Source organism: Toxorhynchites rutilus, chromosome 2 (genome assembly GCF_029784135.1).
Source record: "Toxorhynchites rutilus septentrionalis strain SRP chromosome 2, ASM2978413v1, whole genome shotgun sequence".
NCBI classification, from domain to species: domain Eukaryota; kingdom Metazoa; phylum Arthropoda; class Insecta; order Diptera; family Culicidae; genus Toxorhynchites; species Toxorhynchites rutilus.
The window spans coordinates 280,692,463-280,714,782 of NC_073745.1; the positions used below are offsets into that span (position 1 = coordinate 280,692,463).

Consider the following 22,320-nt stretch of genomic DNA (forward strand, 5'->3'; position numbering starts at 1 on the left):
GCATGGATGTTTCATCTATTTAAATGTGTGTCATCATCACCGAACTGCATATCCATTCCAGAAGCCGTTATAAACGCCGGAGCCGGAGCCAGAGCAACAATTGAATACTGAGAGCGCAGAGATCCTTAGCAACTACGACCAAAACAAACGAAAGTATATTGTGGGATACAATCAACTGTTTCACTTTGTTTGTTGAGTAAACTAAATCCCAATCGAATGGCTGAAAAATTTTGCAGAATGTCCCGATACACAACGAAATGTTTATGCTAACAACAGACCAAGTAAAATCAAATCTATAGATACGGCACTGACTATAGCAAAAGAAACAATTGATCTCTCTGAACGAAATAAATATAATTCTGGGTTGCCAGATGTTTTTTCTCAAATATATGCGATAAAAATCTGAAATATCTGTAAATATGTGCCAATGTCTGCAAAACTGGCCAGCTTCGTTTATCATTAGGAACCAATAGTGTTTTATCACTATTTCAAAGAGCATGTAGCAGGAATAAAAGGTTGTGACGAAGGCGACTATGGTGAAATTTTTACCTTGAATGAACTCTCATGAACACTCACTCAATTCTCGTGGGCGATTGCAGTCAAAAAACTTGTCATTTTGTGACTTTTGAAGTCGTATCCTCTTTTGTTATCGACTAGTACGAACAATGGAAGCCAAAAAATGAGTGCGATTTGCGTCTCCATTTATGATAGAATTATATATTTCAGGTTACGTGTGACAAATCGGAAGCAGTTTCAGGAGTTGATAAGAAGGATGGAGAAAAATCCTATTGTGACTAGGAACCTCAAATTTTCTGTGATATAAAAAATGTCGAAGTCCACTTTTGCAGCCTAATTTTATTATCCTTATATTATTCTACTTTTATCGCTTTTTTCTCTAGAACTGCAGCTTCAAAGATGTAGGAATAATTACCCGACTCATATCAATATCACTTTTTGATTTTGGACGAACAATGTACTCCTTACACGAAGGCATGGGAACGCGAGCCCATTGTACCCATCCTTTGCTTCCGGATCGTAATACCCCTCTAAAAATGAACGAATTTGATTATAATAAAGAAGTTACTTCCTATTATCATAATTCTTACTTATTAGCCTCGGTGAGCGGTAAGCCCTTTTTGCTGGTACTGCTCTGACCCTGTGGGTCCGGCGAGGTTTTGCGTTTTTTGGACATCTGCTGCAAGTCTCGTTCCTGGCGCTCCTTACGTGATATCGCTTTGAAATCGGTGCTCAGGTTGAATATAGGTCGAGCCCATTCGGATATCAATTTTCCAGCGCGCTATCGGTTTAGTTTGGATTCTCGAGGGTGCTTGTAGAGGTACATCACGGCCTTTTCAATTCCTGGTAGTCTAATGGTAGTCTAAACACTGCAATCTCTCCGACAATCTTACATCGAAAAGAAGTTCCAGAATAGATTCTCGAATCTGCAAACAAGGCAACGATTTGTTCGGTAACGGAGCTTATTGATCCGTCAAAACGTTTAGTACGTTATGCTCGATGAAGGCAGGCTGAAGATCCTTCGTGATCAGCTGGGACATGGCAAACTTGAGATGGTAATTTTCTTGTCTGCTGGCTTATTCTCTTTGTTGAGTTGGCGATCTTCTTCAGCTGCATGTCATCATCTATCCAAAAGGCGAAACTGATCATTATCTATGGATAAAATTTAGCTTTTGGAATTTTATTAAATGCGATAATAAATATATCTTACCTGCATGGCTTTTATGTGAGGAGACTATAAAATTAAAAACCTTTTCACCAAACTTTTAGCGTAAATATTACGGAATTAGCACCAGACACTAAATCAAAACACGAATGCAGAATCAAAACACGGATACAAAATCAAAACAATTGAAATAACATACAATCATATTAATGCAAAGGGAGTATGCAAAAACAGATTTGCAAATATATTTTTTTATCTTCTTATCCCAGTGATATTATTTTTCATCAATTATAATAAGAGGAAAAAAAATATAAAGATGAACGAAATTATTCCCTGTACATATTTGTAACAATGAATGAACATTTTTGGTAGGGATGTGTATTGCATTTAACAAACGATTGGTAATATTTACAGAAATTATGTACATTCCACTAATGTTTGTATTACAAAAGATTTGGAAGCTTTATTTTAGTAATCCATTTTCTGGGTGTATCGACACAACTCGAGCATAAAAAAAAATACAACTGACGTTTCTCTCAGAAACGACATTGGAAATGAACACAGGGTCATTTTGGTATCCACTTCACATTCTACATGAAGTTCATTTTCTCACTTCACGATCGGTGGAAACGAGAATAGATGCAAAAAAGTGAAATGAGATGTAAGCGTAGTGGAAACGTCAGTGTGAGTGGATATGGGAATAAGGCCCTTTGACTCTTCTTCTACTTCTTAAATGTCACTAACGTTCCTAGAAGAACTTCGCCGTATCAACGTATCATTTCTTGCGTCATTCTTATTAACTTAGTTGAGATTTCTATGCCAAATAACACGCCTTGAATGCAATCTGAGTGGCAAGCTCTAGAATACACAGTTTAAGTCGGAGGATATTTCTTTGACGAAAAATTCCCCCGACCAGAACGGGAATCGAACCCGAACCCCCGGCATGTTAGGTGTGACGCTTACCACTCGGCTACGGAAGCATCCCTTATTTGACTCTTATTGACAGATAAAATTTGATCAACGTGTACAGTACTACTGATCAAATATATTCGACACAAAACACGACAAGAAAATATTCAATTATTGGATTCCTACAATGTTTTTCGGTCTGTTCTTTGGACCTATAGGTGCATGGTTAGGTTACCCTCAACATTTCGGTCGATTTTATTTCCATGTTCGATGTTCGACATTGTTTGCCATTGTTGAAAATTGAGGAGTGGCAAATAAAAAAGTTTTTTGTACAAACATCAAACCAAACATTATCTGTCAAAAAATATCAAATATTTTATCTCCGGGCAAACAGTTTACGGCCATCTTAAGCTAGATGGTAATGGTATTGAAAAACAGTACTGTGGAAAGCTTGACATTGATTAAGATATTCACCCTTTTTCACGATGACAGTGATACCGTGTCGACGTCTGGTGGCGACTTTCAATTAGGGGCCATAATTTGGGTCCCATACCCGATATTTTAATCTCTATCAGATTAGAAGACACGAAGCCTGTTTTAAAATGTTGAAATTTGAATGAAAATTTTCACATCGTGTTATTTTATTACTTGCAACACTTGTTCATGTCTCATATTTAACCATTTGTCTAAACATTTCCGACATTTTTACTAAACAAATTTCATTATAAGATAAAGTTCATCTTCAAAAACAATTTTCTTATGAGATTTTTTCATGACCTGCGAAAAAAAAATTTTTTTTCTCATTTTAATAGAATACTAATTTGATATAGAGAAGTTAATCTCTTCATTCATAATTTCAATTTCAAAAATTAAAAAAAAAAATGTAAAGCTTCCACGAATTTCCACGCAATTTGACATTGATGAAATCGAGCTTCGTATTTCATTTCTGTGGAGTGAAAATAATAATGGATTTTCGGATATAATGAACAATCAGTTAGAACAGAAATTATGAATTAAAATTAACTTTCTGTATCACATTCGATATTTTATGTAATAGAGTAATTAGAAGTGCTCCCGTGGCCCGTGCTCGTACCTACTCTGGTCACCACAAACATTTAAGGTCAAGCAGGCTTAGCAGTCGTGCGAAATGTTCCCTGTATAAAACGCTAATAAGACCGGTTGTCCTCTACGGGCACGAAACTTTGACAATACTCGAAGAGGACCTGCAAGCACTCGAAGTCTTTGAACGACGGGTGTTAAAAACCATCTTCGGCGGTGTACAGGAGGACGGCGTATGGAGGCGAAGGATGAACCACGAGCTCACGCAACTCACCGGCGAACCCAGTGTCCAGGAAGTGATCAAAGCTGTTTTAAGTATACGCTGGGCAGGACATGTCGCAAGAATGTCGGACAACTATCCTGCAAAAATGGTGTTCATCGGGAATCCGGCTGCTACGAGACGGTGAAGAGCGCCACGAGCAAGTGGTCAGACCAAGAGGAGCATGACATGGTGATAATCCGCACCGCGGCTAATCCTTTCGCGAATAGTTAGTTTTCTACTGTATAGTAAAAGCAATAAAAAGTAAATGTACATTTGAATACATCCGCAAAAATTCACCTACAACCGAAATGAGTCGAACACTATCAACATAGGGTAAATGATATTGGTTTGTCCGATTTTGGTTGTTTTCACGCAACTAGTAAATGCAAATTGATTTTTCTTCATGAAAACCACATGTAATCAAGACGAGTTTGGGGTTGTAGAAGGGATTCTAGTTGCTAATAATACCATAAGGCATTCAAATTGTTCATTTTTTTAAATGTTTTTAGCGATTTTATTCAAAAAGAAATTATGATCATGGTTTGTCCGCTTCTAATCATGGTTTACCCAAAAAATGATCATGGTTTGTCCGATTTTAGAAATCATATTTTTAAATGAAGATGTTCGATTATTCAAGTAGATGTTGCATTTTTCATTGCTTGAGTTTATTTTCATCACATTGATCCATTCATAATTCAGGCTTTCTTCAAAATATTGCATTTTGAAGGTGAACAGCTCTCATCGCCAAGGAATCTGAAGAGCAGGTTAACAGTTTTAGGTTAACTGGTGTTCTGCGGCGAACAAAATTCACGAGGTGTCTGTAAGTAATCTAAAGACAGGAGTTGAACGGAAAGTATGTCAATTCTAATTCAGTGATTTTTTTTAATAGGAAAAAAAACAATTTAAACGCATGATTGTTTGACCAAATTTTGATCGTACCACCCTAAAATAATTTGGACAGTTCTTTTGGGCTATATTAGGTTCTTTTGAGCTATATAAGGTTTTTCTACTTTGAAAAACACTGCAAATACAAAACACGCCATAACAATTTCCAGTTCTCATTTATTTTTTCCATTGTTTAATTGATAATTTTTCATACATTTTCGTACAGATGGCTTTAGGTGCACCTGTTAGTCCACTTAATCTTTGGGAAACTATGTTGACAGGATTTTTTCTTGTATTAATCTTGCGATAATAAAATTCTTCAAGTACGATGTTTTGTTTTCTCATTCACTTCCTCGTAGACGCATTCATTTCATGTATTTGCCTATGTCTTTTTTTTTGCCTTAAATTTTCAACACTAACGGCTGCAATTTAGAATTAGTTGAACAAGTCTCTTCTAGAATATTACTAAATACACGCTCGACTTTGCATCATTCGCGCAGTAAATGTTGTTTGTTTTTTTTTTTGCGTTTTGCTTCGAACTCGAATGAAAATGTGCTTTAACATTTAGGATCAATCAGATTTGTTCTATACGTATGCTACTTCCGAAATCTCTAATTGCTTTTCCTTGTGGCATTTTTACTCCCCCTCCTCTTGATTTTGTTGATTTGGCATTTGGGCATCAACAGACGTGCCTCTTTTGTTTTGTGTGTGCTTTCGGCTTGCTTTTTTGCTTTTATGTATTTTTTTTTGTCTAACTAGAGACAGATGAGAAAACAACAGACTTCTCTTCACACCACCGATAAATTTGGCATTGGAGGATATGATTTTTGTTGTTGTGGTTCGGTGCTAAGATTGTGATTTTTGCAAATTGTGACAGATTTATTGCATTTTTGTTGTTGTTGTATTCTGTCACTAAGGGCGTTATCGAATACGGTGAATATTTTCTGTACAACGGTAGGAATAATTATTCGAAATTTCACATTGTTCATTGTATGATTTTTTTAATTCTGGTTCAACATGTTTGACTTCGAACAAATATTTTTCTTAGATAAAGGTCCCCATCAGTATATAGATGTCACATACATAGTTCGACAGCATCATCACAATGGACCAATCGCTCGTTTTCTGGAATGGCGTTTTCGTGTTTTTTCGTGTATATGATTCTCAATTCTCTCTTTACGCTAACGATCGTTATCACTTTGCTGTTCTACAAGACATTGCCGATAAGAAAATTATGCTTCAGATGGAACCGAATTATTTCTACATGAATTAATGTGTTTATGTTGGATGTGTTTCGTCTCAGGCACAAAAACTATTTTATCAACCCTTGGTTTTAATGTTACAGCGGTTTGGATGGTTACAAAATGGTACAAAAATATATACACAGTTATAAAACAGCTACAACTATTTGTTTCCATATCAAACGAAAACGGCTCAGTTCTTCGTGTATGCGTAACTTTATTCGGTTGACTCTAGAAACCAACAAAGGAGATCTAAAGTATGCACGCCTTGCTCATCTACCTTGGGTATAAAAATATCTACGGTTGTGGAGTCGGTATGCTTTTCTGTGTGTTTGGGTGTGTGTATGTTTTACTGACAGTGCATACTAGAATAGTTCATTCTAGTCTAGTGCTCCTTTTTATGCTTTTTTTTATTCATTTAATCACTTTCTATTTACTGTAATGAGTTCTATTTGTTTTATTCTGTTTTATTTCCTTTTCTACATTATGAAGGACTCATATCTACATTTGTTCATTCGTGTTTTGCTTCTTGTTGGAGTTTTTATAAAGATCAGGTGTTGTTTCTTAGACATGTTCTTTTTCTCTCCGAAAGTCTAGAATCTAGACTCTAGATTGTGTAAAGGAATATAATGGTGGCCTCAAATAATTGATAAACATGTATTGGTTCCGATGCTTATTATAGTCGGTAATTTATCTCTTCATCAGTGTTTACATCAGTGTTCAAACAATCTCATTTGAAATTAAACCTTTGGGATGCTTTTCGTACAGTATGCCAGAAATTACAAGTAATCGGTCGGAAGCTTGGTTCAGCTAAAATCTGGACGTATCGTTGATTTTGCTTTAGCGCTCATTGTGGTCTATTCTGGAATGTTCTGACAGTAGATTGCATTTTGAAAAACTGTCTCTTTCCAGTGCAAATTGGAAGTAGTCAGGTACGAAAACTTCCAAATTTCCTCTGAAGTTGGCTCAATTTATTGTCGGCTGTGTTGTCAAACGAAAAACTGAAAAATACACTCGACAAAAACTTAGAGGATCAGAGCGCGAAATCTAAACTTGAAGCTGATTTTTGAAATGCTGCAACTTCGTGAAGAATCAACGCATGAAGATGGGATGTACAAAATTTTCAAACTTTAGTATCCAGTTTTACAATATTTCACGAACATATTTTTATCTTGGTGTTTGTGTAGATGGAATCGACAATACTATAGAGAAGAAATAAAAAATCGATTTCTTTCTGTTTTCAAAAGATTTTGTGGACTAACACCATATTTTCGAACTGAGTCAATAGCAAATACAATTAACTTAATCAACGAGCTTGTATTAATTTAATTTAATTTCCTGTATTTATTGCGTTGGTAGAATGTTTTGCCGCAACGATGACTGTATTTATTGCGCTATTTCTTCTTCGTTTTTACCTTAGATAGAATCATGCACGATTTTTGTGGCGTTATGTTGGTACTCATGCCTCTCTCTCATCCTAACAAGATCGCCTGTTCAGTTAATTATTGACAGCCGTTTTACTTGCATGTGTTTTGGCTCGACTCCAGTTTTTGCCTATTCCAGTTTAGCAGCTTCTATTGGGGATAATTGAGCTATGGTATACAACCATAAACCCATACAAAACCTGCAGAAAATCAAAAATTGGGATGCTTTTTTAACAGAGCATGCAAATTGTCCTGCGACGTTAGTTGCTCTTTTTGATCGGCACAGTGTGAGGAACACAGACTGAATCAATCAGAAGATGAGACTTTTGTTGGTAAACGACTGAACGAAGCGCACCATCGGTTCTGCAGGCATAAAATAGACCCCATTCGTGGCCCTCAGCTTCTAGTCCGGTGATTCCTACCTCCCCGCGGGGCCGAGTGGGGACGAGTAACCATTGTGAAGATCGGGTAACCAACCCCGGTGGGATCTTGGTCGCATGCGGACAGGGGACTATCTGAGCGTTTGTTCACCATGGATGTGCGGCTCAGAACAGTATCTGTTTCCCATGTCAGGGGCGGCTGATCACTGTCTTCGTGCCAGCGGGGACTCTAAAAAGAGCTGTGCACGACGGTCCTCCGGAGAGACTGGGGGTTGATGCAGGCCCTGCAAGCCATCCTTTAAAATGAAACGCACAGGAAAATTTACATAGAAATTAGAGACTCTCAACTTTCTTGCGAGTACCCAAATTCTTTCGGAAATATTGAGAGCTCACAATTTCAACATCGTAGCGCTGCTGGAGGTGTGCTGGAAAGGTTCGATGGAACGATCGTTTCAAGGTGGTTATACCGTCTACCAGAGTTGCCGCAATACACACGATCTCGGTTCAGCTTTCATCGTGATGGTAGAGATGAAGAAACAGGTGATTGTCTGGTTGTCGATCAACGGAAGAATGTTCAGACTGAGGATGCAAGGCCATTTCTTCAACATCAGCATTATCAGCGTCCACAGCCCCCATCTAGCTAGCACCGACGACGATAAAGAAGAATTTTACGCGCTGCTAGAGCGTGAATACGATCGCTACCCAAAGCACGACATCAAAATCGTCATCGGTGATTTGAACGCTCAGGACGTCCAAGAGGAGGAGTTCAGACCGGTGATTGGTAGGTTGCTCCAGCCTCCCATTACCGTTACACCTGGGGATCACCTCAGCGAACGAAAACACAAGTTGACCATGTTTTGATCGACGGTCCACACTTCTCGGATATCATCGTCATCTAAACCTATCGTGGCGCTAACATCCATTGTGACTACTACCTGGTGATCGTCAAACTCCGTTCTAAACGGTCAGTGGTTAATAATATAAGACATTAGCGCTAACCACGCTAACTACTATGACTGCAGGAGCCGAACGTTGCTGCAACATACTCGCAGCGTCTTGAAGCTGCGTTACCGGGGGTAGACGAACTGGATGCTGTCCTTCTCGATGAATGCTGGAACATCTTAAAAGCGGCAATTAGCAGCACAGTAGAGTGGAATGGTTTGCCGACGAGTGCCGAACGCTTCTGAACAAGAAGGATGCAGCACGCGCAGCCATGCTGCAACGAGCGACTCAACAGAACGTAGAACGATACAGACTGAAACGAAGGCAGCAAACAGATCTTTTTCGGGAAAAAAGCGCCGCCTGGAAAAGAAATAGTGTGAGGAGATGGAGCTACTTTATCGTTCTCGAGAATCACGAAAGTTCTTCAAGAAACTAAACGCCTCGCATATAGGTTGTTATGTATGCACTTGTCTAACTTCCAACCTGAGTATACACGAGCTGTCAGTTAAAGACAGAATAACGAAATTGTAAGTCGCGTACTTTTATCGCTCGATTAATAGTCATTATTTGTAATGAATACAATTCAATAAACGTTTAATTTATATGTTATCCAAACCGTGTTATTACTATGATTCGGGAAACCACCCACATATGCAACAATTTTGGTGTCAGAAGTGGGATTGGTCGAAAAAAACTCTCGCGCGGGAAGTGAGGTTATAATCGCATCGAAAGCACATTTTTCCGTCTAAAAATGGCTCAAATGAATTCTGAATTTATGGAGGCGCTATCCGCAATGATCGCGCAAGCCCTCAAAGCATCCATCGCAGGTGTCATCGATCAGGTCAATGCTGGTCAACAGGTTCCGGCCGGAGACGCTGCTGCTCCATCGCCGAAAGTACCACCGTTCACAATGGCAGAGTACCGTTCATCCGAAGGAACGTCCGTCGCTGATTACTTCAACCGATTCGAGTGGGCATTGCAGCTGAGTCACATTCCAGAAGCCCAGTTTGCACCCTTTACACGAGTTCACATGGGAGCTGAACTCAATAACGCTTTAAAATTCCTCGTTACACCCCGTGATCCTGCTGAGATTCCCTATACCGAGTTACGCACCACCCTGGTCAACCACTTCGATCGTGCGAAAAATAAATTCGTCGAGAGCGTCGAATTCAGACACATCGTACAGCAAAAGGACGAAACCGTCGCACAGTTCGTTCTTCGTTTAAAGCAAGATGCCGCATAATGCGAATATGGAGATTTTCGGCACCGGATGTTGATCGAACAATTTCTACACGGACTTGAAGCACGAGATATCTGTGACGAAATCATCGCGAAAAACCCGGAATCGTTCAACGCTGCGTACGACATCGCGCACATGCTGGAAGCAACCCGGAACACGACACGAGAAGTCAACACGTTCACACAATCGACGAATTCAGAAGCTACTAACAAGCTTGGCTACGAGAAGTCGAGAGCTAAGAAACTCCAACCTTATCATCCAACGGGTGACCAAAAGTCACCCGCACAATGCAGGTGGATCAGGTTCCTCCAACGGCTGTGGTGGACAGCATCTGCGGAGTCAATGTCGTTTCCGTGACGCCACGTGCAACACGTCTGTAACAAGAAGGGTCACATAGCCAAAGTCTGCCGATCGGGAAAATCGAAGTCCCAATACTCTTCCACCGATCAGGTTCAAACTCATGAAAATCCAGCTTCAGAAGTCGACTTGATACAGTCACTGAGTAAAATCCACAATGTCTCTTCGACCGGAAAGAAAATGATCAACGTCGCAATCGACGGTCACCGCTTGCAAATGGAACTAGATACAGGAGCACCGTGTGGAATCATTGCTGAATCGACACTGAAAAGAATCAAACCGAAGTTTTCTCTGCTACCAACAGACAGACAGTTCTCAAGTTATACTGGTCATATCATCAACTGTCTCGGTCGTCTTCCTGTGCATGTATCCATCGGATCTACAACGCGCAGACTGAATTTGTACATCGTGTCTGGAGAGTTCGGAGAGTTCGACGCAATTCGCTGACGAAATCAATCTGAATCGAATCTTCTCTTCAAACACATCCGTCAATTCACTCACGACCACTGAACTTACTCCGGATCAAGCAACGCGTCTGTCGGATTTACTGGACAACTTTGATAGCATCTTCAGCGACGTTCCAGGAAAGCTCATAGGACCACCAGCGAAAATTCATCTAAAACCTAATGTTCTCCAGTTTTCGTGAAAGCACGAGACGTACCTCTCGCACTACGTGATCGATATGCAGCGGAGATCGACAAAAAACTCGCTTCAGGATTCTACGAAAAAGTAGACTATTCCGAGTGGGCATCGCCGACCCATATTGTTGTAAAGAAAAATGAAAACATCCGAATCACCGGTAACTATAAACCGACTGTCAACCCAAGGATGATAATTGACGAACATCCGATACCGAAAATTGAAACGATCTTCAACAAAATGAAGGGAGCTGCTTTGTTTTGTCGCCTCGACGTAACCGATGCTTACACGCACCTTCCAATCGACAATGAGTTTCGTCATGTACTTACACTCAACACTACGACGCATGGGCTCATTCGTCCCACAAGAGCTGTATACGGAGCTGCTAATATACCAGCTATTTGGCAACGACGCATGGAGTCCGTTCTTCAAGGATTAGATCACGTCGTCAGCTTCTACGACGACATCTTCGTTTTTGCACAAAACTTCGACGAGCTTCTGCTAGCTCTCACCTCGACACTTGAGAGGATGAAGCAAAATGGTTTGTAGCTCAACAAATCGAAATGTGTCTTCGCCATCACTCGAATGCCTAGGTCATCGAATAGATCGTCATGGTCTACATAAATCGGACAAGCATATCGAAGCCATTCGTGATGCTCCACGACCGGCTACTCCGGAGGAACTGCAGCTGTTTTTGGGTAAGGCAACCTACTACAGCTAATTTTTTCCCAATCTTTCTTCTAGAGCCAGAAGTTTACGTGATATGTTGCCTGCTGATACATTTAAATGGACACCCGAAGCAGACATGGCCTATCAAGACTTGAAACAGGTTCTAATTTCTCCGCAAGTGCTGATGCAGTACGATCCAGCACTACCGCTAATCCTAGCAACAGATGCCAGCAAAACTGGTCTCGGTGCCGTTCTATCACACCGACTGAACAACGGAACGGAGCGACCGATAGCATACGCCAGTTGTACCATGTCCAACACTGAGCAAAAATACCCGCAAATCGACAAGGAGGCTCTCGCTATCGTATGGGCTGTAAAGAAATTCTTCCACTATCTGTACGCGCGTAAGTTCACGCTGATCACGGATCACAAGCCGCTTACACAGATACTACATCCAGAAAAGTCACTCCCCACACTTTGCATTAGCCGAATGGCGAACTACGCTGATTATCTGGCTCACTTCAACTTCGATGTGGTCTAAAAGCCAACCAGTCAGAACACAAACGCTGATTACTGTTCCAGAATTCCAAGTCAATCTACACAAACCGATGTCAACAGATTATCTCTTCACGAGGGAAGGAATAACGAAGACGAATTCGAACAATTTGCTTTAAACCAGATCCAGCAACTGCCAGTGCGCGCTGAACACATTGCACGCGAGACACGAAAAGATCCCCATCTTGGAAAGATGTATCGAGAGCTGGAATTAGGACGAAATCTCGCGCAGTCAAAATACAAGGCCCCGGAAGTAAAATACACCCTAGCTGCCAACTGTTTACTTTTCGAACATCGTGTCGTCATACCACCAACTTTGCGTGAAGAAATCCTGAATGACCTACATGCGGCACACATCGTAGTCGTCAAAATGAAAGGACTAGCACGTTCCTTTGTATACTGGCCAGGAATCGATGCAGACATCGAACAGCCAAATCCTGTACAGAATGCGTACGACATGCACCAGCACCACCGAAATTCAGCAGTCACTATTGGGAGTATCCAAACGATCCGTGGGAGCGTATCCATGTCGACTACGCAGGCCCAGTGGCGGGTGCGATGCTGCTAATCGTCGTCAATGAGATCTTGGCCTACATCCTTACAAGATCAAATTGACGCATGAACTGAAAAGCCGCTTGACCACCAGAAGCGTCGTATGTTCGTGAATTGGGCGGGCTGAGCAACAACTTGAAAATGATCCGGATTGTCATCGAAAAATCATCTTTAGCGATGAGGCTCATTTTTGGCTGAATGGCTTCGTCAATAACCGAAATATGCGTTATTGGTCAGGCAGCAATCTAAATGTACTTTATGAGTTACCAATGCATACCCAAAAAAAAAGGGTTTGGTGCGGCCTATGCTCCGGCGGAGTCCTTGGGCCGTACTTCTTCCGTGATGATCAAGACCGGCACGTTACTGTGAATGTGCTACCGCTCAATGATAACCGAATAATTTTGGGCCCGAATTGGATGATATGGACTTGAACAATATGTGGTTTCAACAGGACGGCGCCACAAGCCACAGATCGAATTTAACAATCGATTTATTGAAAACCAAGTTTGGTGAGCGTGTTATCTCACGAAATGGCCCAGCCAATTGGCCGCTTCGGTCGTACGATTTGACGCCGTTGAACTATTTCCTCTGGGGCTACGTCAAGTCTATGGTCTATGCCAACAAGCCAGCAACGATTGATGAACTTCGTACGAATATCGAACGTGAAATTGCAGCAGTATCGGTCGATTTATGGTCGAAAATCGTCGAAAATTGGGTTCAGCGTCTGGACTTCTGCAAACTTTCCTGTGGTGGCCATGCAAAAGAAATCGAGTTCCATACATTATGGCATCAAATCCAAAACCGTTTTTGTTTTATTTAAAAAAAACTTTTGTAGCGCTCTTATTGAAAAGCCCTTTGTATGGAGCAAGAGAAATCAGTTCTAGTGATTATAATAAAAGATCTGTAATTGATTTCGGAACTGGTAAAGCGATTTGCAGATCTTGAATCAGACGAATTAGTAGCCCAAATATTGGTAGATCGTTGCTTCAAGCAGCAAGGGTTTTGGGATAACAGAAAGTACAATCATGTACACCAATCGTTGATAAGGACGCCAGGAATGACATTCATACTGCCCATGTTTGCATAGGAGACGTAATCACCATACCATCAGTGTTGAGAAAACGCAATTTTGTTGTTTTTTTGCCTACAAGCATAACCATGCAAATTTCTAATGAAATACTCTGTCCATCTTTCATTAAGGGTGCCAAATCAGAAAACAGGTCACGTTTTTATGAAATAAAGTTAACGTTAATAACTATTTTTGCCGTAAACGGATTTTGGCGATTTACATACCAAACGAATCTGAAATTCCCTAAGATTTGTTTGATATGCGATATATAATACAATCCCATAGTCTGTATATGGTTTAAATTGATGAAAATTGGAAGCATTCCTATTTCCTCATGCATTTGTTCTATCCATTTGTGTGCTTTCCCGAACAGAGCGGTCAATAAAGAGCAGCTTATCGACGAGCAACGAAGGGGGAATCGTAAGATGTAAATTCTCCGTGAACAAAGGAAAAGAACAAGAACGAAGGGGAATATTTGGCTAGAGTATAAACAATGGATCTCGCTGAGGCAAACTTCATTCTTTGTGAGGACACCGACTGGACAACACCTTTGCTGGACGAGCTGGACGGCGAGGGATCGAATGCCTTTCTCAAGGCAATGGGGGTGGAGGAGTAATATGAAGAAAGAATACAGTTTTCCAAGTGCCTTTTTGAATGTACGTACGTGCGTGCTTCATAACCCGTACGTAAAATATATAAATAGTGCATCTTCGCTACGCTGAAAACCCATTTGTAATGATAAATATAAACAAGGAGGGGAGATAGCGGGAGGGAATTATTTACGCTGTTCAGCCTTTTTTCAAGCAGTTAACATTGTTTGTTTTCTATCATCATAAAGGCTTCGTTGGTGCCTTTGACATTGCATCAATGCATTGAACTGACGCTATGGTGAAGCAGGTGTTAAGGTTGTGCACCAAAAAATTATTTGGAGAATACCAAGTTATTCAATATGTTATAATAAGTCATTAATTCATTTGGGTTCGCGTGCATATAAAGTTTATTTCGCTTATTTAGTCACCAAGAAAGTAAATGTCATTCAGGAAGTTTGTATGTGATTTGTTTTCGCTTGCCAGTAGCAATACATTCTCCACTAAGAATGACACCTGCACTATCTCGAGCATGTATTGTTCTGCGAGCACAAGAATGAATCGTCAAACAATTATCGTCAAATGATTCTACAATGAAAAAAAAACATTTCAGGGCGACCAAACTGGTAGAATGGCTATTTCAAAATTTTCGATTATAAAATAATATCCGCTGTTATAAACAAGCGACTTGAATTAAACTACAGCGTAGTTCTACGTCAACAATGCGGTCGTGTCTTGAACACAACCTCTTATAATTTTACAATTTGGAAAACGCCTACGTCTATTTATACGGACAATCGATCGTTCCAATGAACATTTATTCGCATAGCTAGACGCGTAATCACCAGGTTGCTCTGACTGTAGCAGTAGTATTTACATTACCGATAATATTCAAAACTTCTCCGTCGGTAGTTTCAGTTGTTGTCGGATAAAATCAAAAAGGTTTGGAAGAAATTTAGTGAAATGTCTGGAAAAGATGCTCTTGATTTGTTGCGGGTCTATGATAGTACTTTTTTCCTGAAGAATACTCTGGGATATGATAAGAACAGCAGGTTCATGTTTTTTCAATTAATTGAACTTGTAAAGGCAATCTGCAATGTTGGTAATTTTAGCAACATGATTTACCGATATCACGATCAATCACATAAAGATGGTGGAGTGACTTACTCCAACGGTACGAATAATGCTGAGTATGTGGAATAAATTCGATGTCGATTATTTTAATTTTACTACTGATCTGATGGTTTCATTATGTACATGAAGATTCAAATGCAGAAATTTATGTAGTTATAACATTAAAAAACACAATTGCTTCTCTTTGTTCATAGCAGTGCAGTGTCAGAAAATAGTGATTATTTATATGAGCAGTGTTTCGATGGTTTCTTATATTCATCTATTAGGAAACACTAAGTAATAAAACACTATCGTGACAGGAATGTTTGGACTCTACAAAGTATGTAATTCAATTGTAGATTTAGCTTGGAGCACATAATACTTATAATTGTTGAATTTCGAACGATGAATGAAAGCTGTATGGAACTACGTCTGTTATGCGGACAAAAAGTGTTTTTTGGGAAACGTTTTTTTCAAAATTGCTCGAATGTTTTCCAACAAAAATTGTTTGTTGAGCAAACGTATTACATTGCGTAGAATGCAAAACGGCGAAAAAATCGATTTTGTTAACCTATTCCCGTACAACATCGAGTCTCACTCGTGGTGTACTTACATAACCCTAGACCCTAGAACGCTCAGCAGAGTAGTGGAATCACTTGATGTGGGACGTATTAAATAATACGCGAAGGGGTTAATTTTGTCGCTTACGTCTCCTATACAAACATGGGCAGCATAGAATACACGCCTGCGAGACCACCAAAAATCGTTGGTTATGAAGATGGTTATCGATGCAAAAAAAAAATTTTTTTTTGTCTATGCAACAAATCAACCTTGTACAGAATTTATTTCAGTTGTCTGAACTTCCTTTAAATCTGTGGTGCGATAATAATTTACAGAATTATTTCTCATCATACGAGTATATGCAGTATATGATTTTTTTTTTTATTCAAACAAAAATGTCACTGCATTGACAGATCATACTGAAACGTTATAGGGATCAAATGAAAGCTGGTTGAAAAGGTTAATTGGTTTGCTATTGACTTGTTGGAAAAAAACCTTTTGGTCCTCAAAATATTTGAAAAAACAGTAATTAATCGATTTCATTTGCTTCTCGATATTATTGCCCAACTAAACACACCAAGACAAAAATATTCCAAAACTAGAAAGCTTAGACTTCAAAATAATGTATATTGACAACTTAACATTTCCAATTCATCACAACTATCCAGAGACAGAACTGAGTGCTTGCGTCCAGATTCCAGCTGAATCGGGCTTCATATGTCGGTAATCACATTGAACGCACATTTCGCTTCGAATGTTTTGTTTGATTCCATATAATTAGTCATCGAAACGCATGATCGAACATTGCCCACATTTGGTTCCTTAGAATTAATTTAAATTTGCCACATTTTCGCTTACATCCTAATCCTTAAGGTACTTTTCCTAATCGCATTAAAACCGAGTTTTTCATCCAAACATCCGCCATCCAATCATTTTGGATGCGTTTATCTTTATACGCAACAATTTACCTCCGAGCAGCTGTACAAAGGGGGAAACATATATACGGCAGGGAGGAAAGTAACCGATGAACGAGACAAACAATGAGGATAATTACAGCGAGTTCACTACTTCTCTAGATATCACGAAAGTTCCTGCGAATACTGCGTCTCGAGCGTGGGGCGCCGGGCCGCTGCTGCTGCCCGGGCTGCAGCTACTGCGTTCGCGGCTGCGGCTGCGTTGGTCCTCAGCGGGGCCATCGGAGGAGGCCCCGGACTGCCGTAACCGGTGGCGTACAGCTGCGAGCAGGTGTCCTTGATGAGTTCCTGCGTTTCGCGGATTTGGCGTTGAACTTGCGGCGCTAGGCGCTGAACAGATATTGCTGGTGGGAATCGAGGAGTGTCCTGTAGCGGAGCTTGCTGCAATAGCTGTTGCTGCTGCTGCTGCTGCTGTTGTTGTTGGGCGGCGGAGGAGAGAAGATTCCCGCTGCCTCCGACGGAGACCACCGATGCGAGTGAGGACGGAACGCTTCCGGAGGCCAGCGAGGATGATACCGACGGGATGCTGGATGAGGGTTGCTGTTGCTGTTGGGTGGCTGAGAGCTGCGAAGAAAAAAAAAGGCAAAAGTGTTAAACTCCTCAACTGTTTCACGTAATTTGCAAAATAACGTAAAATTGTTTAGCTTGGATTTAAAATCCACTGTTATCCTACTGCGTGAACGTGGTTTTCGAACCTGAAATACCTTCAAGCAATATTTGGACCTGTACTAATATTTGTCCTGTGTCAGTGTTTTTGTTTTGGTCAAACCTCAAGACGATGGACAGGGCAAATAAAGTTTACCGCAAAGGATAATGGTGTAAAAATCAAATTCACTGATGCTCACATTGTTGCTTGAATGCATCAATGTTTGCTGTTGTCCCTAGACCACCTCCGTAGACATGTTTGCTTTATTCAGTTGATAAGGCGAAACAAAAAAAAAAAAAGGATGTCATAAAAGCTTTTCTCACTTCGGGAGTGTATATACAACCTGATAGGTATTTTATGGAGATTCTTCCTGTATGGGATCGACATTTACTTCATGATTAATGAACGAAAACTGTTTTCATGTGTCCTTTTCTTGTCTGTTCCACGTCGCCGAGCTGCTATCGTATTCTTATTCCTATTCGAAGCTGGATTGTAATTCCGCCGCTAATTGCTTAGTTATTTATGATTGACATCAATCAATTTAACTGATAGATGATGTTTTGGATTCATACTAAGCTATTTAAAGTGGACGTGTTAACGTGTTTGTAAAGGTATAAAATTCAACAACTGAAACTCTCCCTGACTTGACCAAAGTTGAAAGCATGTGAAATCAAATGAGAGTCCGCACACGGGGCAACCAGTTGACAAGGTTGACTCAAGCTTTGGGAAGCAACCAGCAACCTCATTGCCGCTGCCTGTGTAAAACTTTATCAATTAAAAGATGTGCTTACAAGAGGTAAAATATGGTCCATGAACCGAATCATATGTATAAGCAAATAGAAATGTGTGCTCGTTACCCAACAAACAATATTTACCTTTTATTAAACTAGTCAGTTGAATAATGGTCGAACAATAGTATTGAGTGATTAATAAGACGATATGCTGAACTATTCGTCGTATAAGAGCTTATTTAGACCAAATTGAAGCTTTTGTTCAACGGTCGATGTCAATGTCGATGTAAAATGCCAGAGAAACGATTTGAAAACGTTTATTCTACAGCAGAACAGTACATGACGGACTAACAAAATGAACATTTGCTGTCAGTGTTTTTAAGCTCATGTTCGACTGCTTGGAATTACATTTTCAAGTGTTCTAACGGAGCAAATGGTTTGATGGAGGATCATCGATGCAGAGGTCGTAAGCTTGAATCTTGGCCATTTTAAATTTTTTCTCGAAAGTTCATCAGAAACTCAACAAGTTTTATCTAGTAGCTGTAAAAGACTCTAACAAGCGTCTGTCAAGGTGCTAAAAACTTATTCTATTTAAAGAAATTTAGTAGAAGAAAATAATGCAGTCAGGCAAAGATCTTCTTCGATATCGCAGTCTGAGCAGAGTTAATCGAATCAGAATATGGTCGAAAAAAGTTTTCTAATTGATTTCAAACTGCATTTAACGAACAATATTGACTATAGCTTAATAATTTCTGCTAATTAGCTTGAAAAGAGGATTTCATGACAATTATTTCAGACATTATTAAGCATAGAGCTGAATAAAACAATCATAAAAACGTCACACTGATGGGGAATTGTTAGTTGGGTATGCATTTGTGTTTAACAGTATTTTCGTATTGATGATGACAGATGCTATCCCGGGTATAAAATTATAAATCAGTAGTGTTATACAAATTTTATTGAATTTATGGTTGACATTATACTAAGCCGATCGTCCTCATAATGTAGGGTATACTAAATGTATTTTGTTCCAAAAAAATTAAACCTTTATTCGAACTATTTGGTCGTCATAAAGGAACATTCTGGTGTTTGAATTTACCTTTAAGTATTTGAATTTGATATGGTCGGTGTTAAGTCAGAGGGGACCAAGTCGCAAAATTGAAAATTTCGAGTTATTGATTACATTTGGTTAAGCATTATGTAAACTACATACTACATTTATCAGATTTGGAAAATCTCACATACAGCAGGAATAACGAATCGAAATTATTATGATTGATCAACGAAAACCTCTTATAGTATGCAGTCAGAGCGGACCATGTATCATTTACCATGGCGAAATGGCTCTATATCAAGTGCAGACAGAGTGGACCATGTATCAATAATTTGTATATTGAATTTAAACAATTTTCAGGCGCCGAATTCAAACCAACAAAACTTTTTCTTGAAGCTAACAGGTACCTTGTTGAAATGTGCTTGAACCCGTTAGTGTAAAATATACACATTCTGAGTATAAAAATGCTGGTCTTCGGTGTGAATGATCGCAAAATGTGTTATTTCAGAGTGCGGTTCAGACTCTAGCGATGACAATGATATGAATTTGGCGATTCTATCAAGGAATACTGCCTAAGATGATTGAAACTTTCACTTTTTTTCACTTAAGTTCTTTTTATTTCTTAATTTGGTTTACATTATAATATAATACTACATTTCAAGTGATAAACCTAGGGTTCTACATCTTTAAGTTGGATGATGATTGAAAATGGGAAGCATATGCTTTATAATGCAAGCCGTGCAATCATATTCATGCTTGTAGCAGAACGCAGAGACTATTATGCTGAACGCAACCAAATTTTTACGCAGTCCTTCTCACTCCAATTTTCATAACACAATGGTACACTTCGACTCACAACTGTTATTTGATTGAGAAATATTTCAAAATTGTTCAGTCATAGTGAACCAAATCATAAAAATGCTTCATTTGATTCGGTCACAGAGGACCATGTACGTATAGGCAGCCAAATAACTGCCTTTTTTGGCGCGACACTTGATTTTTTTTTACAATTATCATACGTCAAAGGATTGCCAGAGAGTAGCTAACATTTCTGAGAACAATATTGAACGAAAAAATAAAATGGGTTGAAAATTGCAGAGCACTGAACTACAAGTTCATTTTTCTCGAAATCATAAAAATGTCACATGGTCCGCTCTGACTTAACACCGACCATATATACCTGAAGAATTTTCGAAAGAGAAATTCAAAACATACATTTTTAGCCTACACATATTAACTTTTGCGGTAGTAATAAATTTTAATATGGGTATCGTACTGGTCGGAATGAATTTCCCTTGAAGGAGCAGTGAAGCATAACATGTAAGATTATGAAAGATAAACAATTTTTTTTGTAAACTTCAGATTTGTATTAACTGTACAGTGTCTTTTAATCTGATGTTCTTATGTGAAAATTTTGCTATAACATCAATTAATTTTGAGTGATTTATACATGAAAATGCAAAAAAAATGTTTCTAAAGAGTCACACACTTTTCGTGACGCGACAACTACTTCTTGAGACAGTTCATACTACGCTATTTGTGGACCGATCTTAAACAAATGTTGTGGTTTGTTGACCCCCATTGTTTGCTAAGAGAAATCCGAGCATAAGAATGTTTGAATTTAAGTTCATCTGATAAACTAAAGAAATGCTCTACTTTTGTGAATTAACAACGCTTCAAAATACCTGTTTTGCAAATGCTTGTTTCTCATAAATTACAAAATTAAACCTAGGTCCTTGAACCTTCTTTGGTGTATTACCACAAGGAATGGGTCGATTCACTATAGCAGTTAACTTATATATTCCATTTGTGAAAACATGTGAAATTATTTAATTTTAATTTTTATTTTTAATACATATGCTATACATTGTGAAACCGTGTAAACAGATTAAGCAACAAGAAAAACATCGGGCTGTTGTGCTATTAATAACACAACAATGATCAGATGAACTGTCTCCGCTGTCCGGTCTGCTGAACAATGGGAGAACAGAAGGAATACTTTTTCGCCTAAATAGCTACTACTGTGTAAGTTACAGTCTTTTACAGCTAAAATGCTAATGAGCCTAAATAATCAAACAAATGGGGAAGAAAATCCTCGATAACAAACGTATAGTGTAGGCATTTGTGGCGACATTAGTGTTTATAAGACAAACAAGATTGACAGGCCCGAAGGCAGTTTTCAATTGTTAAAATTTGGATGAACATTTTACTTGGTATTATTTAATAACTTTAAACACGTGGCGCTGACCCTAACTCTTTTTCTTTATTTTTCATGATATCTCCACAAAAATTTATTATTATTATATATAATTATCTTTAAACACCATTTCCGTTTAACATTGTTTCACCACTAGTAAAAAAAATGAGATTCTTAATTACACAGAATCCACATTTGATACGAAGTAGTTATTTTTTATTTTGAAAGTGTATTCATTCCACATGAAAATCTATTGTCTTTGTCGTTGCACAAAAGTTCTAGAGTCTGCGATATGAAGATAACAATCAAAATTTAACAATACCGGTCAGTTTCGAGTTGCTTCGTGTGCGGATCGAAGTTGAGCTCAAGTTTGACAGCAGAGGTAAAGGCAAGTTGAGGTTGAGTTTCAGTTGACCCGTGTGCGGACAGTCTAACTCACTTGATTCGAATCCCATAGAAACCTTTCCATTTCGAAACACAACCTGATTGTTTCGAACACTCTCTGAAGCCTGGGGAGAAAATCCGAACGCACCAATTGACTATTTATTTGAATCCATGCCCCGAGGATTCACCACTGCACAATGGTCCAGGAG

General features: G+C 39.1%; 1 protein-coding gene and 1 pseudogene across 1 annotated transcript in view; both read right to left on the minus strand.

Moving 5' to 3' along the window:
• Window positions 1–895: 895 nt before the first annotated feature.
• Window positions 896–7,995, minus strand: LOC129766927 (protein IWS1 homolog; annotated as a pseudogene).
• LOC129768756 (bromodomain-containing protein DDB_G0280777) overlaps window positions 4,960–22,320 on the minus strand; it is a 324,627-nt gene continuing 307,266 nt past the window's right edge. Inside the window, exon 7 of the mRNA XM_055770618.1 lies at window positions 4,960–17,663. Coding sequence (XP_055626593.1) covers window positions 17,205–17,663 — 459 coding nt within the window. The 3' untranslated portion in view covers window positions 4,960–17,204. The remainder of the gene's footprint in view (window positions 17,664–22,320) is intronic.